The sequence below is a fragment of the Moschus berezovskii genome, chromosome 12, assembly GCF_049115385.1.
Source record: "Moschus berezovskii isolate FMDL1 chromosome 12, NW_MosBer_1.0, whole genome shotgun sequence".
NCBI lineage: Eukaryota > Metazoa > Chordata > Mammalia > Artiodactyla > Moschidae > Moschus > Moschus berezovskii.
Window position 1 is genome coordinate 81,625,791 of NC_142471.1, and position 15,735 is coordinate 81,641,525.

General features: G+C 35.9%; 1 protein-coding gene across 2 annotated transcripts in view; it reads left to right on the forward strand.

Annotated features, from left to right (window-relative positions):
* ATRNL1 (attractin like 1) overlaps positions 1-15,735 on the forward strand; it is an 843,932-nt gene that overhangs the window by 343,781 nt on the left and 484,416 nt on the right. For both annotated transcript variants that reach the window (XR_016038801.1, XM_055424575.2), the window contains exon 25: positions 13,456-13,517. Coding sequence is in view for 1 of the 2 variants with exons in the window: in XM_055424575.2 (XP_055280550.2) it covers positions 13,456-13,517 (62 nt within the window). In the remaining variant the exon portion in view is untranslated. The remainder of the gene's footprint in view (positions 1-13,455; positions 13,518-15,735) is intronic.

A 15,735-nucleotide genomic window follows, 5' to 3' on the forward strand; every position in this document is an offset into this window, starting at 1 on the left:
TATAAAGCAGAAAAATATTGTTTCTATTGATCGCCATTATTAATTTTTTAACTAAGATAATTTTTTATTCTATCATACACCTTTCATTGTACATAGCTGAAATTTGAAGTTTTAAAAAAGTTATTGTTGTAGTTCAGTCACTGAGTCGTCTGTGACCCTTTACAACCCCATACACTGTAGCATGCCAGGCTTCCCTGTCCTTCACTATCTCCCAGATCCGGCTCAGACTCCTGTGCATTGAGTTGGTGATGTCATCCAAGCATATCATCTTCTGGCACCCGCTTCTTCTCCTGCCTCAATCTTTCCCAGCACCAGGGTCTTTTCCAGTGAGCTGACTCTTCAAATCAGGTGGCCAAAATATTGGAGCTTTTGCTTTAGCATCAGTCCTTCCAATGAATATTCAGGATTGATTTCCTTTGTGATTGATTGGTTTGATCTCCCTGCAGTCCAAGGGACTCTCAGGAGTCTTTTGCAGCACCACAATTCAGAAGTATCAATTCTTCTGCATTCACCCTTCTTTGTCTTTTACCCTGGCATTTCACATGATGTACTCTGTATGTAAGTTAAATAAACAGGGTGAGAATATTCAACCTTGATGTACTCCTTTCCCAATTTTGAACCAGATAGTTGTTCCATGTGGAGTTCTAACTATCGCTTCTTGACTTCAGTAGAGGTTTCTCAGGAGACAGGTGAAGGTGGTTTGGTAATTTCATGTGTTTGAGAATTTTCTACAGTTTGTTGTGATCTACACAGTCAAAGGTTTTAGTGTAGTCAATGAAGCAGAAGTAGATGTTTTTCTGAAATTTCTTTGCTTCCTCTATGATCCAATGAATGTTGGTCATTTGATCTCTGGTTCCTCTACCTGTTTTAAACCCAGCTTGTACATCTGGAAGTTGTTGGTTCACCTATTGCTAAAGCCTAGCTTGAACTATTTTGAGCATTACCTTTCTAGCATGTGAAATGAATGCAATTGTACAGTAGTTTGTACATTCTTTGGCATTGCCCTTCTTTGAAGCTGGGATGAAAACTGACCATTTCTAGTCATATGGCCACTGCTGAGTTTTCCATATTTGCTGGCATATTGAGTGCAGCACTTTAAGAGCATCATCTTGTAGCATTTTAAATAGGTCAGCTGGGATTCTGTCACCTCCATAGTTTTGTTCATAGTAACGCGTTCCGTGGTGGTTCTGATGGTAAAGCATCTGCCTGCAGTGCGGACGATATGGGTTCAATCCTTGGGTTGGGAAGATCCCCTGGAGAAGGAAATGGCAACCCACTCTAGTACGCTTGGCTGGAAAATCCCATGGAAAGAGGAGCCTGGTAGGCTACAGTTCATGTGGTTGCAAAGAGTCAGACGCTTTGAGCGACTTCACTTTCACTTTTCACTTTCAGTGCTTTCCCACTTGACTTCATGTTCCAGTATGTCTGGCTCTAGATGAGTGACCATATCATCATGATTATCTGAGTTATTAAGACCTTTAGTTCTTGGCACCTCTTCTTAATCTCTTCTGCTTTTATTAGGTCCTTACTGTTTCTGTCCTTTATCATATGCATCCTTGCATGAAATGTTCCATTGATATCTCCAGTTTCCTTGAAGAAATACTGGTCTGTTCCCATCCTGTTGTTTTCCTCTCTTTCTTTGTATTGGTCATCTAAGAGGAAGAGAAGGAAAGGCAAGGGAGAAAAGGAAAGAAATAATCAACTGAATGTAGAGTTCATAGACTAGCAAGGAGAGATAAGAAGACATTCACATTCTTAAATGAACAATGCAATGGAATAGAACAGTTTTGGGGACCTACTAAATTGGTTTTAAAAACACTTTCTTATGGAAAGCACCTAATTCACTGCATTCTGGTCCATTAATCTAAATTTAATGGAGAGAAGAGAGTAAAAGAATTAACCTTCAAAGTTTCAAAATTAGATGTGTATAGGAAATGTTTTTCTTTGAAATTTTATACCTTTCATTGTTTCTTTAGCAACTATTAATGCCTTTTTGAATGCAGATGGTTCAATCACTTATTTAGTAGAAGTATATATGTACGGAAAAAATGACATTTGGCAAGTACCGCATGCTTTAGTAAGACTGTGGCTACATTTGCTTCTTTGGGGTTTAGATATAAAATCTGTTTTTGAAGTTTTAGAGGTAGAATTGAATGATGAAGGGTTGGTGAACATCACTCTATAAAAGGAAGGTCCCTATTCACCACTTAAATTATAGGAGAGAAGCTAGGTTGTGGGGGGAAAAAAAGATAATTTATAGAAAGTAGTGTTACAAGCATAAACTGCATATAGACTTCTATATTAGCCATTACTCTTGCAGTTTTATATCTTTGAATTAAAACCTGATACTTGAAGAATACCTCATAAATATGCTAATACGATAATCAGGAACAGGTAGCTTTACAAATACAAAACTTTATCTGTTCATTTTAATGGTTTGGTTTCATATTTTAACACTTAATACTGTTTTTGAAATGATAATATCCTTTAACTTACAGAAAATTTACTCTCTGAATATGTAGATTTAAAGCTCTATGTGTTTTTACTGACTACTCTTGATTTAACACTAATCGTTTTCCTGAACAGCTTGACCTTTAGTAAAATGAAACTGTTTTGAGACTTTCTATTCAGAGCATTCAATTGAAAATCGATAGAAGTTACTGCAATTCATTCACTTCCTGGTGTGTCAGATGGTAAAGAATCCACCTGCAACACGGGAAACCTGGGTTCCATCCCTGGATTGCTAAGATCCCCTGGAGGAGGAAATGGCAGCCCACTCCAGCATTCTTGCCTGGAGAATCCCATGGACAGAGGAGCCTGGTGGGCTACAATTCATGGGACTGCAAAGAGTCAGACACGACTAAGCAACTAAGGACACAAAGACATATAAGTAAAAACGCTAGCTCTTTGCCAGTTGCTAGAAGTGTTTAGCTCAACATCGTAATATCTGACTTCAAATATCTTGAAGTTGAACGGAAAGAGAAGACAGCTGTGCTAATTATTGCAGCGCACTCTGATTGATTCTTGCTAGGAAAGTATGGAACTTAAGAACTAGCTTCAGAACGCATTGGTTTCCATTTTACCTCCACTGCTTGTTGCCTGAGTGATCTATAAACCTTTATTTCCTTATCTATAAGATGAATTTAATAACATTACCTACTTTGTTGGCTTATTCTGAGGATTAAATAAATTAGTGTGTAAAAAACACTCTTCATAGTGCCTGGGCAATGGTAAGCACTTTAATAAATGTTAGTATTTTGGTAATACTGCAGTAAAAGTGTATGGTAGGGATATCAGGTGTACAATTGAGGGCCATTATACAGGATCTTGGAGAAGGAAATGGCAACCCACTCCAGTGTTCTTGCCTGGAGAATCCCAGGGACGGGGGAGCCTGGTGGGCTTCCGTCTATGGAGTCACACAGAGTCGGACACGACTGAAGTGCCTTAGCAGCAGCAGCAGCATACAGGATCTAGACGTGCCAGGAAGCAGATCATTTGGGTAGGAGTTACTCAAGAGAAGAACGTGTTAGGGCAGGAGGAAACAGTTTGTGGCAAACAAAGCACAGAGGTTGGTAATGTATGCACTGTGATCACTGCTGTGTCAGTGCTCTGCGTAGAGAGAGAAGCAAAGGCCAAAATTTGAGGTTCACTGCTTCTATGTCAAGAAAGTTGGAGTTCAAGCTAAAAGTGGTGGAAAAACAGTGAGGATATTTAAATGGGGGAGTGAAGGATCCTGAGGAGTAGAATTATGGGAAAGTCCTTCAGTTTCAAATAAAGAACATTTCTTAGGCTGGGTAAATAATGACCAGAAACTTATGCGGTTGAAGACAGTTGGGTTTTTACGTTAAACCAGGAGGAAAGTTATGAGTGCCTTCACTAAGACATGTATTTTCTCTAAGAAGAATTAAACTTACTAAATTTTTATAAACAACATTCAGGGTTTTTTTTTTTTCTGACCTTTTTTTTTTTAATTTTACAATATTATATTGGTTGGTTTTGCCATACATTGACATGAATTCGCCCCGGGTCCACATAAGCTCCCCCTCCCGAACCCCGCTCCCACCTCCCTCCTCCCTTTATCCTCCCTCTGGGTCATCCCCGCATGCCAGCCCTGAGCATCCTATAACATGCATCGACCCTGAACTAGTGATTCGTTTCACATATGACAACATACGTGTTTCAATGCCATTCTCCCAAATCATCCCACCCTCAGCCTCTCCCACAGAGTCCCAAAGACTGTTCTATACATCTGTGTCTCTTTTGCTGTCTCGTATACAGGGTTATCATTTGCATCTTTCTAAATTCCATATATATGTGTTAGTATACTGTATTGGTGTTTTTATTTCTGGCTTACTTCACTCTGTATAATAGGCTCCAGTTTCATCCACCTCATTAGAACGGATTCAAATGTATTCTTTTTAATGGCTGAATAATACTCCATTGTGTATATGTACCACAGCTTTCTTATCCATTCGTCTGCAGATGGACATCTAGGTTGCTTCCATGTCCTGGCTATTATAAACAGTGCTGCAGTGAACATTGGAGTACATGTGTCTCTTTCAATTCTGGTTTCCTCGGTGTGTATGCCCAGGAGTGTGATTGCTGGATCATATGGCAGTTCTATTTCCATTTTTTTGAGGAATTTCCACACTGTTCTCCATAGTGGCTGTACTAGTTTGCATTCCCACCAACAGTGTAAGAGGGTTCCTTTCTCTCCACATTCTCTCCAGCATTTATTGCGTGTAGACTTTTGGATAGCAGCCATTCTGACTGGTGTGAAATGGTATCTCATTGTGGTTTTGATTTGCGTCTCTCTGATTATTAGGGATGTTGAGCATTTTTTCATGTGTTTGTTAGCCATGTTTATGTCTTCTTTGGAGAAATGTCTGTTTAGTTCTTTGGCCCATTTTTTGATTGGGTCACTTATTTTTCTGGAATTGAGCTGCAGGAGCTGCTTGTATATTTTGGAGATTAATCCTTTATCAGTTGCTTCATTTGCTATTATTTTCTCCCATTCTGAAGGCTGGAGAAAAGACAGTCTCTTTAACAAGTGGTGCTGGGAAAACTGGTCAGCCACTTGTAAAAGAATGAAACTAGAACACTTCCTAACAACATACACAAAAATAAACTCAAAATGGATTAGAGAGCTAAACGTAAGACCAGAAACTATAAAACTCCTAGAGGAGAACGTAGGCAAAACACTCTCCGACATAAATCACAGCAGGATCCTCCATGACCCACCTCCCAGAATATTGGAAATAAAAGCAAAAATAAACAAATGGGACCTAATTAAAATCAACAGCTTCTGCACCGCAAAGGAAACTATAAGTAAGGTGAAAAGACAGCCTTCATTCAGGGTTTTTAATCAGAGTAATCAGTATACTGTTTATGCAGAATTGGACAGGATGTTTGTTCATCATACATTTTATTCTCTTTTAAAAATCATCCATTTTTTATTTAACTACATTAAAAAAATATTGCTTTATCAGGAATGATATAAATTTATATTATCAATAAGCAGTGTATCAGTTATCTGTAGGAAATTTATGCTTATTAATATCTCAAATTGGTTATCTTAGTTGAGCTTATTCAGTAATATTTAGTTTAAGCCCCAGTCTACTTTATTTTTAAAAATGCAGAGATAGACTTAATATGATTTTGAAATGCTTGCCTAAAACAAGCCCAGTTGTCTTTGAGATATGACTCGACGACTAACTTGGGTTACTTAACTCTGCTTTTGTGTCATCATTTTGAAGGACTATAATCCAAATAGTGGTTTGAAGAACCTCTCTTTTACTTTCAGTTTGTTAGATGAATTTAATTATTTTAATACATCTTTTCATATTTTCATTTTTTTGTATCTCAATATTATATCAGAATTTATGGCAAGCTGACATTTTGCACAAACACACCAATTTGTCCTTCATAATAAGAACATTTTTTCTGTCTTACAAAAGCTGACATTTTGTGGTAAATATCAAACTATTAATATACTTTTCTATTCCAAGCACACTTAATGCAACTTTTTCATCAAATCATATATTCAAAATGTTGATCATCCTTGTTGTTAATGAAAAATACAGCATATTTTAAATCAGGTTTTAGATTTTGGACATGTTTTCAATATGAATTTGCATTTAAGATTAAATGGACAAAATATATTATCTTTGTTGCTGTAGTTTCAGCTAACTCTGATATTTAGCATTCCAGTTTATCAGTCATTTGGGGCACTTAAAAAACATGAAGAAAATGAGAATATTGTGAAACTTTAATTGGTTTCCTGATTTTTAAAGAATTTTCTTTGAATAATTATTAGATAACTTGAGAAAAATCATTAATGAAAAGAGAATTTCAGAGGTATATTATGTTGTTAAAGTTTTAAAACTGAGTTTAAATTCAACTTAAGTAAACTTTTCATATTTTTCATAGTAATGACCACAAAACCAAATTGGAACATATTGATTATCTGTAAAGAGCCATGTTATAGCCAAGTCTTTCTTATTAGACAATTAGAGATTTTAGAGTCAGAAGTGTCCCATACCCTCTAGAGATACACTTTCAGGGAAATCATGAATATAGTGTTGCTTTTGTTGTTATCATTTGTCTCACTGTTGGCTAAATAAAATTAGCAAGTGATCAAAAGACCACTCTGAAAGATCACTTGAAAACAGTATCATTTTTTTCACTGGTTAAAGAGTAATATTTCAGGCTATACCATATGGTTTAGATGAGAAGATTGTAGTTTGATCTAAGTCATCTTCTGAAAGAAATTCCTGGAAGACAAGCCTAGTTAGAAATGTTTATTGTTGAAATTAAGAACTGAGGTAAAATACATATTAAGAAACTATTTCTGATATCTTGGTTTTAAAATATTTTATTTATATGTAGGTAAAATTATAAATGGTAGATATGGATTTTTTCTGTGATTATAAATACAAACCTTTTATTCAGACGTAAATTTTTTAGAACATCTGAATTCTACTATATATATATAAATTTTCTAAGAGTTAATAGTATTTTATGATCTGAAATTAGAAGGTACTTATAGTCTATATGTTTATTGATTTATAAAGGAGGATCAAATAAATAAATTTTTAATGTTTTGAAGAATAACATCTGTTCCTCCTTCCTTTCATGGCTGTTAATAAGGATTTATGATGTGCTAAATTTTGATGTTGTTATTTATTTATTTATTTAGCAGATTTTTTAAAAATTAAATGCCCCCTATGTACTGTGTCGGAGAAGGCAATGGCAAGCCACTCCAGTACTCTTGCCTAGAAAATCGCATGGACAGAGGAGCCTGGTGGGCTGCGGTCCATGGGGTCGCTACTAGTCGGACACGACTGAGCGACTTCACTTTCAGTCTTCACTTTCACACATTGGAGAAAGAAATGGCAACCCACTCCAGTGTTTTTGCCTGGAGAGTCCCAGGGATGGCGGAGCCTGGTCGGCTGCCGTCTATGGGGTCTCACAGAGTCGGACACGACTGAAGCGACTTAGCGGCAGCATGTACTGTGTACCAAATAGTGTTCTAGGCAGTAGAATAGTGCCGCAGATAATATGAACAAGGCTAGTATTCTCAAGGAGTTTACATTTTAGTGGGGAAAGATATTTTAACTAATAATCAACCATCAACCAATAAATCAGATAATTTCAGAATGTAATATTTGTAAAAGAAGTAGGTTCACATAACAGTATAGAATATGGGAGAGGGCAGCTACTTTATCTAAGTGTCTTAGAGCAGTGTGGTTGAGGTGAAATTTAGATCATAAGGAGCTAGCCCTATCACCAATATCACATGAAGACCAGTTGCCAGTATCACTTAGAATGGTTCTTCTTTTATCTCTACTTGGTTCTTTTTCTGTAGGTCTTCCGAAATCATTGGAAGGGACCTGGAGTTGCTGGATACTCTTCCTAGATAGAGAAATACTGAGAATAGTCAGATACATTTGTAACTAATGCTCATATCATTTCTTTCTGCTACTCCTGCCTTTTTCTCCTATCTGTTCTCAGTATTCTTGCCTATTTTTAGATAACCATGTACATTTATATAGAAAATAGGATACGTTTAGTTTTTTTTTACACCATTAGAATCACTAAATTCTAACACAGTATATAATTTACAATTGTTATTACTGTTTTTGTCTACCTCTGTTACAACCACTGAGAGTCTTTTTTTTCACTGATATATCCAAGACTCTGACATGGTGCCCAGATTATAATAGATTTTCAGTGAAGTATTTGACGGCTGAATATATTAACTCTCCAGAGAGGGAATCTTGAGAGAGAATCTGCTTGAGTTAGTATTTGCTTGGCCTTGTTCACCAGTGCAACCAAATCTCCTTGTATCTGCCTTCCATTTTTACACCTGTGCCTGCCTGATGCTGTACTCGCTGGCACAGTATCTTTCAAAGGCTGTCTTCTGTGGAACTTCTTAGAAAATCCCAGGTGGAGAAACAATAAAAGAGATTTGCAACACCCATTGTAATACTGACTTTCTGTTTGAACAACCAATATCAAACGCTGTTCAGCTTGAGTCCCTAGAACCCAGATGGCATGCTAAGTATAGAGATTGCTTGTGCCATCCACACTTTTTCTTCAGCACAATTATGTTAACAGATTAGTTACACATAGATAATACAAGTTTACGAATGTTTTAGTGGTTTAGTTAATTATTGTAGCTTGTAGATGTTTCCCTTGTCTGCTTTCTTTTCACAAATATTCTTTGGGGAAATTCAGGAAGGTATTTTCATGTGTGTTTGTGTTTTGCTTACTTGCCTCAAAACATGATTTTTTTTTCCAAGTTACTTAGCTATATGGACCTAGAAAGGGCAAAAAGCAATAATAAAATAAAATTCTGCAGTACCAGCCTGAGTCATGTGCTTTGCCATCCTAAATTTATTTTAACACTGTTGGCTATAGCCAGTGTTTTTGCATTACTTATCTTGAAGGAATACAAAACCCTTTGTAGATTAAAGAGTCACAGTGATGATAGCTAACACTACATATGTAGTGGTAGTGTAAGTTGCTCAGTCTTGTCCAACTCTTTGCAACTCTATGGACTGTAGGCCACCAGACTCCTCTGTCCATGGAATTCTCCAGGCAAGAATACTGAAGTGGGTAGACGTTCCCTTCTCCAGAGGATCTTTCCAACCCAGGGATCGAACCCAGGCCTCCTACATTGCAGGTGGATTCCTTAGCATCGAGCAATGAGGGCAGCCCATATGTGTGTGTGTGGGCTTTTTTCCCCTCCCCCCAATATGTGTCACTTGGGTTTTAAAGATTTCCAGGCTCTGTTCCTCTCCCAGAGTTGGACCTTTTTCCCTTTGTTTCCATTTTCCCTGCTCTGCTCAATTTTGATTTCACTTCCAACAGTTTTTCCTCAATATGTGGTCTGTCTTGGAATAGAGATTTGAGTGGTTGCTTTTGAAAATTCATGTGTCCCAAGCTGTTCTAGCCTCTTTTGGAACTTCTCGAAGACCCTTTGCACTCATATGCTCTTGGACTAGGCAAAACCACTTCAGTTTTTACTTCCTGTATTCAAATTGGCCTGTCTGGTTCCAGTGAATGTCTTTTGGATTATCCTGTTGATTCTCTTCTTACTCCCACGTGGACTCTGGTACCATATGTGCCTTGTGCTGTGGCTTATCAGTACCTGTTCATGTTTCGGCAATCAAGAGGATGAGAATTTTTCATTTAACTGTGTTGAAATTCTTTTCTTTTCTTTCTTTCTTTTTTTCTTTTTTTTGCAATTTACTTGATATAGATAGGTAATGGGCAGATAGATTCTGAGTTTTTTCTTTTAGTGTAGAAACTAAGGGATATAAAAAATAAAACTGTGCTACCATTGTCACTCTCCACCTGGAACTTGACCTCACCGGTTATATTTCTCAATTTCTGAGCAGTTAAGCTTTTTTTGTTTATATTCAAAATTATAGTTTTAATTTTGTTTTAATCTGATAATATAGTACATAAAACCCCTACCATTTGGAATTTTTAAATAGTTTCTCTGCTTAGTGTACACTGTCTGCTTTTCTAAATGCCCTATGGATTTAGGAAAAGATTTGTTTTCCTATTTTATATGCGCCTGATTCTGTCTTCTGTTTTCTATCAGATCTTTTTGAAAGTTCAATCTGTCGTTGCTGTCTACTTCCTCACATTACAGGTTCGCCTTGCGTTCTCTGTTTAAATGAACATTCCCACCCCTTCAATGAAAGTGCATTTGTTCGCTACCCATGCACGAGGTTGATGTCAAATTTAATATTAATAGTTATATTCCCGTCTTCATCTTACTCAACCACCAAAACCAACCGGGACTCTTCTTACAACATTCCTTTTCCTTGACATCCTTGGCACAATGCTCTCCTGGTTTCCTCCTACTTAATTGTTCACTTTTTTGTTAGTTCTGATAATGGGGTGGCCCTAAACTTCGTTTTGGTTTTAAATGACTCATATCCAATCTTTACCAGGCCCTCTCACCTTTCACTCCAAATTATGTGCCCATCAACTTGGTTTTGTCTGCAAGGCTGTTACCCTTGTACAAGCTACTATCATAGCTAGAAAAATACAGTGTCCTTCTTGTTAATGTCCCTGCTTTTCTTTATCATCTCTCCCTCACCCAGCAGCCAGAATATTTTTCTTGAGAGTAAGATCATGTCATTATGTGACTCAGCTCTTATTAGAACACTCCAAACTCTTTATCATGCCAAGGACCTAGGTGAATTAACCCCAGCTTGTCACACTGTACTCAATTTAAACTATTCTTTCTCTAGCTCACAATACTGCAGCTGTTGTGACTTCAGTTTCTTAAACATCTCTAGCCTAAGCGTGCTATTCTCTAAGCCTCGAATTTTCCTCTAACAGATCTTTGTGTGGCTTTACCATTCTTATTTTTGTGTCAGCTTACATGTGGCTTCAGTAAGGCTGGCTGTAACTGCCTGATCTAAACTAGCTACATAGCCTTCTACTTCATCATATCACCTTATTTTTCTTTGGAACATTTGCCTTTATTGAAAATTATGATATCCACTTATGAGTCTACCTGGTTATTTTCTGTCTCCTGCTATTGGGATGCCAATTCCAAGAGATAAGGGACTTTGTCTTATTTACAAGGTTGTCACCAACTCCTAGAACAGAGCTTGCTTAAGCAGTATTTCTTTGAATGTTTCTTCGTGATTTGAATGACTGAATAAATTAATTTTTTGTCTGCTTGTTCAGATCAGTTATGAAAGAGATACACATATTAAAATTTTACTATTTAATTATGGTACCTAATTCTTCTTGAAGTCCGACCGTGTGTTTTCACTTATTTGACCTGTATTTTGGTGCATATAGGCTTATTATTTTTATGAATTATTTGTGCCTTGTATGTTTTATTAGACGAGGTTTTTATTTTGAATTTCATTTTGCTCTTCATGGCTTCATTGTTGCTTTTAAGAGCCAATTTTTTTTTCCCTCACAATCCTTTATATTTTGGCTATAGATGTGTCACTGTTGTGGATGTGCTGTCTATAGAAAAAATAAAGTAAATTATGCCTTTTAACATGCTATGGAAATCTCTTTCTTTTGTTGAGGATTCAGTCTGTTCACATTTAATGCAACTGCTTCTATACTTCATCTTATTATTTTTAAATTTATGTATTATTTTATTTCTTTTTTCTTTTCTCTGTATTTGCTGATTTATTTGTCTTTATTCAAGGTCTTTTTCTTTATTGTTTAGATATTTCTCAACACTGTCTAATTTTACCTTCCTAACCCCGTTTATCTTAAACCAATTTCATTTATTAGGATTTCAAAATAATTATCCTTTTGAAGATTATCCAGTTAGTTCTCCATTGCTGTATCCTGAATCATCTTACTATGGTTTTAAGTTATTGTTGACAGTATTATCTGATAAGCTCTGTTTATAAGATACTCTCATGGACAGTACCTGGGGAGGTGATTCATCTGTATCATTTCCATTTTAAAAGATGTTTGTTCTTAAATTTTTAAAAATGTTTTCACCTAGAACCAATCTCCTACCGCAATTATCTTTCCTCAGTCTCTGTGTAAATGGTTTGTAATTCTTCAAATGCTTAGAACCATTTTGGAAATGAATGTTATTATATTTAAGCTTTCATGTATATACAAAAATTTAGCTATCTTCTTGACTGGCTATAATTCTTTGTTTTATATAAGAAACAATATTTCTTATTTTAGAATTCCATTTCAATTCCCTGCCCTGAAAACTGGTACAATTGTGAAATTCATTTCCTTTGTTCTCCTTCACTCACAGATTATATCCCCATCTGCCTTTTGTCTAATGTCTGAAAATGGTTTCTGTGTATATTTTTTATAGTTTTTAGTTCTTTAAGATGAGAGAAATCTCATCTTGGTTAGTCTGTTTTCACTGGAGTGGAAATTGTATTACATATTTTTGAAAGATTTTCATAAAAGATTGTTAAAGGAGAAGGAGATTTCAAGAACTTAATTGTTCACCTCCAGCTACCTGGAAAAATTCACTAATGTTGACCAGCTCCTTTATACATGATGTAAAAGCAGGATATTTATTGTATTATCAGCAGCAGCCTACTATATATCAGATATTATGGTAATAATATCATTTCTATTAATTGAGTTAGTCTTTCCTTTAACACAATGAAGTAGATGCTTTTATTGTTACCATTCACACATGGGACAAAAATAGGTTAAATAGATTTCCAGAATATATACACCTAATAAGTGAAAAATTAGATTTTCATACCAAGTATTCTCTATTCAGATGCTGCATTATTGACTGGTACAATGTATAATAATTCTTCAAGAAATGTTTTCAATATGATCTCTATAATGTTAACAAAAGTGGGGAACAACTTTAGATTATTGACTTCTCTTCTGAAATTATTAGCATGAAAATATAAACTTTTGATATATTTTATTCTTTCAGGGGTTTATAACAAACTAATTGCAGCTTCATTAGACAATAATACTTAAGTCTTTTATCTCATAAGCAATTATCAATTGTATTGATAGAAAAATATGACCATTATTAGATGTAGAAATGCATTTGCATGTTTTAGTTAGGCATATTTCATAGGATTTCAAGTGACAGTCTTAGCATACATTACTGAGGTAATTTTATAATAGTTTTCTTAAAGCATTTAGTGTTATAGCCTGTGTAAAGGTTGTCTTCAGTTGTTGGATATATGAGGTGTTGTCAATGAAATTTTGGTTCTAGCACATATGATTTATAATATGGTAATAGTGGTGATGGACAGGGAGGCCTGGCGTGCTGTGATTCATGGGGTCGCGGAGAGTCGGACACGACTGAGCAACTGAACTGAACTGAACTGAACTGAATCCAGATTTCTTGGTGATTTAAAAATATTGTATTTGCAAATGCCATGAAACATCACCACTTTAAAGAAGAACATAGATTCAGTAAGTTTCAAACTTCCTTTTATTTTGATTTTTCAGATTGCATTCTCACAACACAACACAATCATGGATCTTGTGCAGTTTTTTGTCACCTTCTTCAGGTAATTTGCTTTTATTGACTTTGAATGTGTTAAATCTGTATTCTGATATCCTGTTAATCTGTTAGGTAATATCAGTTCTTTAACCTTGAATATGATACAGTGTGTCTTGTATAGTTTTATGTACTTAAATATATACCCCAGAGCAGAAGAAACATATTCGACATGTACTGTTGCAGGATTATTTTGCTATACTGCTATTTAATAGCTAGTTAATTTAGTGGAAAGAAGATGATAACCCTGTGTTCTCCTGTCACATCAGCAATTAAAGCCTGTTTTAATTAGTGAAATTAACAGTGTTTTCATCATATTGATTAGGTACGTTTCATAGCATTAAAATAAATTTCTTGGATTTCTTAGGTTATTATTGTATGTGTGTAGCAATGTGATAAAATCAATAGGGGATGAGAAAAAGGATGTATTTTTTTTGCCCTCAAAGAGCATGTAATTTGGAAGTACTACATGTGACCTAGAATATACCATAATTTTCTAGAACTTTAGTTATTTGAGATATTAACAGTAGGTTCACTAAAAAGGGTTCCATAATTAAATATGTTTGGAAAATACTATGTATACTAAAGTTAAACAGGTCTCTTTTGGTTTGTTTTTAACTGACTTCCTCAGATTTTTTTCTCACAGTTTTTAATATGTTAATTTGCAGTGTATTTTTCTAAAAGAGAGGATAGAGTTTGTAGCATTTCTCAAAACCTAAAAGTTCTTTTCATAGAACATTTATGTTCGTTTCCGTGGGATGTAAATAAACAATGGGTGAGGAGAAGAAGCTGAGTTCCAGTAATAGAATATCTGAGACATGGCATCTAGTTGGATGGGATGGGGTGGGTGGGGAGGGAAGTTCTCAAGGGAGGGGGCATATGTATACATGTAGATGATTCACTGCAATGTACAGCAGAGACCCAACATTATAAAGCAGTTATACTCCAATAAAATAAAAAGACCTAGTTGGTCAATACAGTACTTAATAACAAAAAAAGAAAGAATATTATCTTTATTAACATGATTATGATGTGTACAGCTTACACTGGTCCACAGGGTGCCTTTGTGTGAATTAGACAGTTGTGTCTCCTCCTGGTAGACGTAGCCCCTCATCACAGCACAAAGATGCAGATAATTTTGACCTTCACTCACCAAGTTGTCTGGGCTGCTTTGTACAGTAAAGAGCCTGTTAAACCCAGTCCTTGACACAGATGGTATGCCCAGTACTTCCTTTGCACCTAAGTAAGTGATAAATATTGGTTATCTTATCAAGATACCATACAGTAATTGAATTCCTAATCCCTTATCCACAGGAGTGAGCAAACATTTTTCTATAAAGGGCTGGTTAGTAAATAATTTCAAGATTTGTGGGCTCTAAGGTGTCTGTGGTGCTAAAGCAGCCTGAGTCAGTTTGTAAACAAATAGAAGGGACTATTTATGTTCCAATAAACCTTTACTAGAACGAAAATAGCTGGTAGCCTGAATTCTGGGCTTCCCAGTTGGCACTAGTGGTAAACAACCTTCCTGCCAATGCAGGAGACATAAGAGACCTGGGTTCCATCCCTGGGCAGGGGAGATCCCGTGGAGGAGGTCATGGCCACCCACTCCAATATTCCTGCCTGGAGAGTCCCATGGACAAAGGAGCCTGGTAGGCTATAGTCCATAGGGTCACAGAGTTGGACACTACGCTGTGTAGACAGCGTGCACACAGGCTGAATTCTGCCTGTGGACACAATTTACCCAACCACTGATCTAACTTATGCCTGAATGCCTTTAATGGCAGGAAACAGAACATCTCTTGTGATAGCATTTTCTATCTTCAGATAATTAGTTGTTCTTCATAATTGAGATGAAATCTGCCTCCCTGTGATAGCTATTCTAATTTACCCATATGGGACCATACATAGCAAGTCTAATTCCTTCATCTCCATTTATGGCCTTCCAGTTTTCTAAACTCTTTTCTCCAATTCACACATTATCTGTTCAGTTATTTGCTTCTTGTCAGAATCCTTGCCATGTTAGTCACTTTGCTCTAAAAACAGTCGTGTTTGTCTGTCCCTTAAAAACATTACTTTCCAAAATTCAATGCTGAAAACGTATTTCTTACTAACATTACAAAGTTCATTCATATTTAAATTTGTCCCTTAAAGATGTAATTTGAGGAGACATCTTAAATATATTTAAAAATTTTCTGATTTTATACTTGTGAATATTAAGGGATATTAAA